The sequence below is a fragment of the Oncorhynchus masou genome, chromosome 21 (assembly GCF_036934945.1).
Source record: "Oncorhynchus masou masou isolate Uvic2021 chromosome 21, UVic_Omas_1.1, whole genome shotgun sequence".
Lineage (NCBI taxonomy): Eukaryota > Metazoa > Chordata > Actinopteri > Salmoniformes > Salmonidae > Oncorhynchus > Oncorhynchus masou.
In genome coordinates, this window is record NC_088232.1 from 15,452,796 (window position 1) to 15,458,795 (window position 6,000).

Sequence of the window (6,000 nt, forward strand, 5' to 3'; positions counted from 1 at the left end):
AGAGGCATCAGCTAACGTTAGCTTGCTATAGCTAGCTATCCTCTTCCTCTGTTTCTGAATGAATTTATGTCTGTTTCTTTCAAGCAGGCAAAATAAGTGAGCTAGATATGTCGATAACATATCCAAGTTTGCCACTGGTATGGGGTAGTAAATATCCTAAAGCTAGCCAGTTAGACAGTGGCCATAGTGGAGTTTGGAGTGTGACTGTTTGAGGTTGTGGATAGGTGACTTTTATACTGATAACAAGTTCAAACAGGTTCCATTAATACAGGTAACGAGTGGAGGACAGAGGAGCCTCTTAAAGAAGAAGGTACAGGTCTGTGAGAGCCAGAAATCTTGCTTGTTTGTAGGTGACCAAATACTTATTTTCCACCATAATTTGCAAATAAATTCATAAAAAATCCTACAATGTGATTTTCTGGAATTTGTTTTCTCATTTTGTCTGTCATAGTTGAAGTGTACCGATGATGAAAATTACAGGCCTCTCTCATCTTTTTAAGTGGGAGAACATGCACAATTGGTGGCTGACTAAATACTTTTTTGCCCCACTGTACTTTAGTCTGAGACTGCCATCATCAAAGATTGTAGATATACTGACAAGTTACATGTCTCTCTGCCCTAACAATGGGAGTCGTTGTCCAAAGAGTGGAACAGCGGGAAGTCTAGCTCCCTGCTATCCTTTCTTTGGACTGGTGTATACATTGTTGTAATCCTTTTTTTAATATTCAATGAGTGTTGTTGATGTCAACTCTGGAGAGAGATGCTATGCTAATAGCCTACCATGGATATGCATAAACTCTTTGCACATTTTTTTATATCTAGAACTAACTAACTGAAATGGTTCTTCGCCTGTCCCCATACGAGAACCCTTTTTGCTTCCAGGTAGAACATGTTTGGCTTCCATTTAGAACCCTTTCTACAGAGGGTTATACATGGAACACAAAAGGATTTACCTGTAATCAAAAAGGCTTCCCCTATGGGGACAGCTGAAGAACCCTTAGCTATCCCGAGGCAACTCTGATATGAAGCAGGTTTTTTTTCCGCAAAGTTGCTGGGATGTCACTCAGTACACTCGTAACAACTTAAGCATTACGGGACTTCTATTAGATCAAATAAACCTTGTGTAGCAAATAAGGTATACGTTTTTTTGTTGACCAAACGACACTCTCTCATTGGAGGCCACTCAAAAACTCCTTGCTTGGTGGGTGAAACAACGAAAAAGTGCTACCTGCTGGAGGGAGACAGATTTTCTGCCAAGTTGGGCCTCCCTTTTCTTCTTCCTCTCTGCCATCATGGAACTTGGTTGTGATGATGAGGAGCGTTGTACAAAACAAAGTCTTCAGCCATTGGATCGCCTCGAACCAATCAGAGTATCAAAGAGTATTCTGTATTCAGAGTATTCTGGCTCTGGCCCAACACATCGGTTTCTGGGCCAATCAGACGGCTCCGAATGTGTTTACGGGAGGTACTCATTGCAGAGAAGAAACTAACGTCTGTGGGTGTGGTGTAGCATTCGGACGGAGCTAGCCCCTGCTGAGTCCCCAACAACCAGACATTCCGGTTTTCAGGGGAAATTGAAAAATAGCCTGTGACACGACTTCCAATTCTGGACACTAAGAAGGAGACACTCCATCTTAACTCCTCCTCTACATTTACTGGGTTGGTTGAATGGTGTAGAAGAGAACCTCCCCCTACAGTTTTTCTTCTTCTCATCAAAACTAGTATGTAGGGGATCTAGTTTCAGGCATTTATTTACACCTGCTACGATATGTTACAACAGAGCAAGGAGTCTGGGTAGCCAGGCAAATAGACAGTGGCAAGTTTTAATATCGTGGGTAAGATTGAAAAGTAGCTACTAGCAACACTGAGTCACTTCCAGGTCACAAATTTGGGAACATTTGAAAATAAAAGTCCCTCGTGTCATAGTAGAAAAGTGTCAAAAACATATAGTGTAGTTTTTCCCAATGTAGTTATAATGTTGCATCCTATAACACGCACTATGCAAATCTGGGGCTGAATAATTTTGCACGCCCAATTTTTCAGTTTTTGATTTGTTAAAAAAGTTTGAAATATCCAATAAATGTCGTTCCACTTCATGATTGTGTCCCACTTGTTGTTGATTCTTCACAAAAAAATACAGTTTTATATCTTTATGTTTGAAGCCTGAAATGTGGCAAAAGGTCGCAAAGTTCAAGGGGGCCGAATACTTTCGCAAGGCACTGTACATGTTGTACAGAATCTATGTATCTATTTTGAGTGTTAAGATATTGTTTTCTTACGAGGCAATATGCTTGTGAGAACATTGCAAAGATGCTTAGTTTGTGTATACTCTGTTTACAGTTATTTTGTGCCACTTCTAGCTATTTCTGCAAGCTTGGGCTAGGAATCTTGTTAGCTTGTGGCTAGAATGCATGCAGTCATTCTTTTTTTTTCAGGGGGGGGGGTAAGATTTATTTTATATTTTATACAAAACATACACATACAAATGTTTTATTTTATTGAACATTTATTTAACTTCTTATTCATAATGACGGCCTAACCCGGACGATGCTGGGCCAACTGTGCCCTATAGGACTCTCAATCACGTCCGGATGTGATTCAGCCTGGATTCAAACCAAGGACTGTAGTGTCACCTCTTGCAGTGGCTTAGACCGCTGCGCTACTCGGGTGCCTGAGTGGGGCTCTTCAGTGGTGCAAATGACAACATCATACAAACAACAACTACATCACACCTACCCAAACCGACTAGCACACACCCCCATATCCAGCACCCACATCACTTTCCGCCACATGGCCTGAAACTGCAACATTTAGTTTCTCTCCATAGCCCACTAAATATTTCAAAAATAAATAATTAGATTTTTCCATTGTATTATTTGTTTGTTTTATTTCCACTTTTTTAGTATATGTTTTTTCGAGATAGGGTATCTCACTACACCCCAATATGCCATGTCTTGAAATACACAGACAGGCGGAATAAAGTACGTTTACATTGTAATACTTCTGACAGCAACTTTCTAGTTCCGCCCACAACTTCAGGACTTTAGCGTTCTCTATTGAGTCATTATTTTTTTGGCAGGGTAGCCTAGTGGTTAGCGCATTGGACTAGTAACTGGAAGGTTGCAAGTTCAAACCCCTGAGCTGACAAGGTAGTAATCTGTCGTTCTGCTCCTGAACAGGTTGTTAACCCACTGTTCCTTGGCCATCATTGAAAATAAGAATTTGTTCTTAACTGACTTGCCTAGTTAAATAAAGGTACAATTTTTAAAAAATGACTCTGCCGTTGTGCTGTATAATTTGTGAATTTTGTCTCTTGTATAATAAATTCTGTATGCAGTGATTATATTCAATCATATTTGTATGCTTTATATTCATGTCATGTACTGTAGATACAACTTGTATGTAGCTAATGTTAAAATTATTTTCACATTCACATAGAAATGTATGCAATTCCTTTTGTTGTTAAGCTAGCTAGCTATTTGATATGATTGTGAAAACAAATGTGTTTCTACTTAGGTTTGTTTGGTTGATTTTCATTAAATTAACTTCACTCTGAATTGCTTGCTTGTCTATATTGTGAAAAATCACTTTGTTATATTGTACTGGAGTAAACTTGAAAGTATATTGTATTAACATGGAATTAGCAACAGCGTCATTTTACAGTCCTCTTACTTCGTATCTATCCTGCAAGTGGGAAGGTGGTACCTTGTAACAACAGGTTAAGATCAGACAGATTTGCTGTTGTCTTTATGGGATGGAGTCGTCCAATGTAATTGTAGCTCACAAGTAACTCTATTGTATATATGTGGAAACAGACACCACTTAATTTTACCTACCCTGTAAGGATGAAGGTGGTACCTTGTAAGAACAGGGTAAGATCACGGGCAGATTTGTTGTATTCGTGGGATGGAGTCGACAGACAGACAGACTGATAGAGGTAGAGTTCTCCATTAATATTTTAGCAGAAAGGGTATAAGCCTGAGGCTACATTTGCTGAATAACCCTTTGAGACTTCTGATCTCTGACCCTTTACCTCTGACCTGAACCCTGGAAAATGATGACTAGTAACTGGGTCATTACTGTATTATAGCCATGTGAAAGGGCAATGCCTTCATCTTTATTAATATTTAAATACAGCACATCACTATAAGCTGTAGAAAGTCTATGCAGTATAGCATACATACACACTGACAGACATGAACTGCCAGATGCTCCAATGATACCTGAGGGGGATATTTGAGGTGTTATCAGGTATGAGTGTCATCACAACTGGAAAATGACCATTTCCTCACCAGCCAAAGAGGGCTCTCTACTACTCTCAGCCTAAGGATTGCCTGTTGTACATTATTTAATGTTTTTTTGAGATTGTCTACACATGTTAAGGGGATTAAGGGGAGACAATCAAACGTTTCACATGATCTGATGCCTATTGCCCTCCCCAGCTCCCGACTACCTCTGCTTTCATTTCAGCAAAATGATTGCGCAATGAAGTCACTTTGGACCACGGCCATTGTTGCTCACTGTCTCTGGCCCATTGAGCTTTCAGAATTAAGAGTTTAACCAAATAGATTAACTTCATGATGAATGATGCCAATTCCTAAACAATAATGTTGTAATTTCGGACAACATACAACGTGCTACGTTCAGCCAGGTGTTAAGGTAACATTACGCATCAATTCATAAATGCGCTCTGTCAAGTTTCAGCAGAGTGAAACATATTTCCCAATCATATGACATTGAGTGAAAATTAGCAAATGGCCTAACCCCCTAACTGTGAGTAGAAAATAAAAGTTAGTAGGCTTTTACCTCCGTGGTCGCAATGCTCCTGTCATTGGGGACTGCACCTTTGTGACTGTTGGTGGGGAAGCTCTTGATTGACACCTGAGTCATCGTCAAGAAGACTACCCACAGCAGGTTAACCTTCCTGTGCATCTTCTGCATGTCTTTTCCAAGTTGGGACAACAGCTGTTGGTTTCGTCGGTGTTTGCTGGTGTTGCGATGCTGTGGTCGGTGTGGAAAGCAACAGCAGATATTTAGAAGCCGCTCGGCGTGCTGGACACGTTTTCAGAACCCTCGCCTCTGATCCATAGCCTAAATATAATCAATATAAATCCGAAATCAATATGTAAGACTTTGCGATATACGATTCTTAATCCAATGTTGTTTGAACGTGAACTCAGCTTTCAGAGCTGGAGCTGAATTTTGAACCAATTTGATGCGTCTCATCTGTGCTCTTTGCTCCCCAAATGCGCCATTAGGTAACTTCCAACGTTGACGCTCAAAGGTTACTTAAAATATTTTGCACTGTGATCATTAATTCCCGTTGGCTCTTCTCCCGCCAATATCCAGTCTTAGTCTTGTAACAAAACCGTTCAGAACTAGATCAGGCTATCGGCTGGTAGCTATGTTGCCTACCTATCCTCCCTTGACTTTACACTGTCCAGACGCTTCGTCTCCTTACTTGCTCGCTTTCCGTACACGCTTCTTCGGTCCTGCTATTACAACCTTATAGTATACTCCTTTGAAATAAATGGACTTGAGTTTATCCCGAATTTTAATAAGTAACTTTCTCTAACCTTAAATGCTGCTAACTCAAATATGCTCGCATGCGCTCTGCTGTGCCTGTTGTAAGGAACCTCTTCTATTGACTGCTTGAGAATAATCGTTTGTCATCTACATTCGTCGCTGCTTCTCTCTCTCTCTCTGTCACCATCTGTTCAGTCCCAGTCACCTTCGCAGACACCACTCGTAGTATAGTGACCTCATTGGCTGAGGGCTCGATCCGCATCTCCCCTTTACGGGTGACGTTCTGAGGGAGGGTCTTACCAAAGAGCGCACAATAAAAGAGCGAAATCAGGGAATGAATGAGACCGAAATGAATGAAGGTTTGTGAAGGGGGTGATTTTAAATATGAGCAAAATGAAAGGATAACATTATGAAAGAGAGGAAGTATAAGGCCGAAGATGGTGGCTAAACAGAGAATGCTTCCTTTTGAATAAG

The 6,000-nt window shown here is 40.5% G+C and overlaps 1 protein-coding gene across 1 annotated transcript in view; it reads right to left on the reverse strand.

The window, feature by feature from the left end:
• The window catches only part of ism2a (isthmin 2a), a 71,392-nt gene extending 65,646 nt beyond the window's left edge, over positions 1-5,746 (reverse strand). Inside the window, 1 exon segment of the mRNA XM_064927545.1 lies at positions 4,807-5,746. Within this exon segment, the coding sequence (XP_064783617.1) occupies positions 4,807-4,941 (135 nt within the window). The 5' untranslated portion in view covers positions 4,942-5,746.
• Positions 5,747-6,000: the final 254 nt, after the last annotated feature.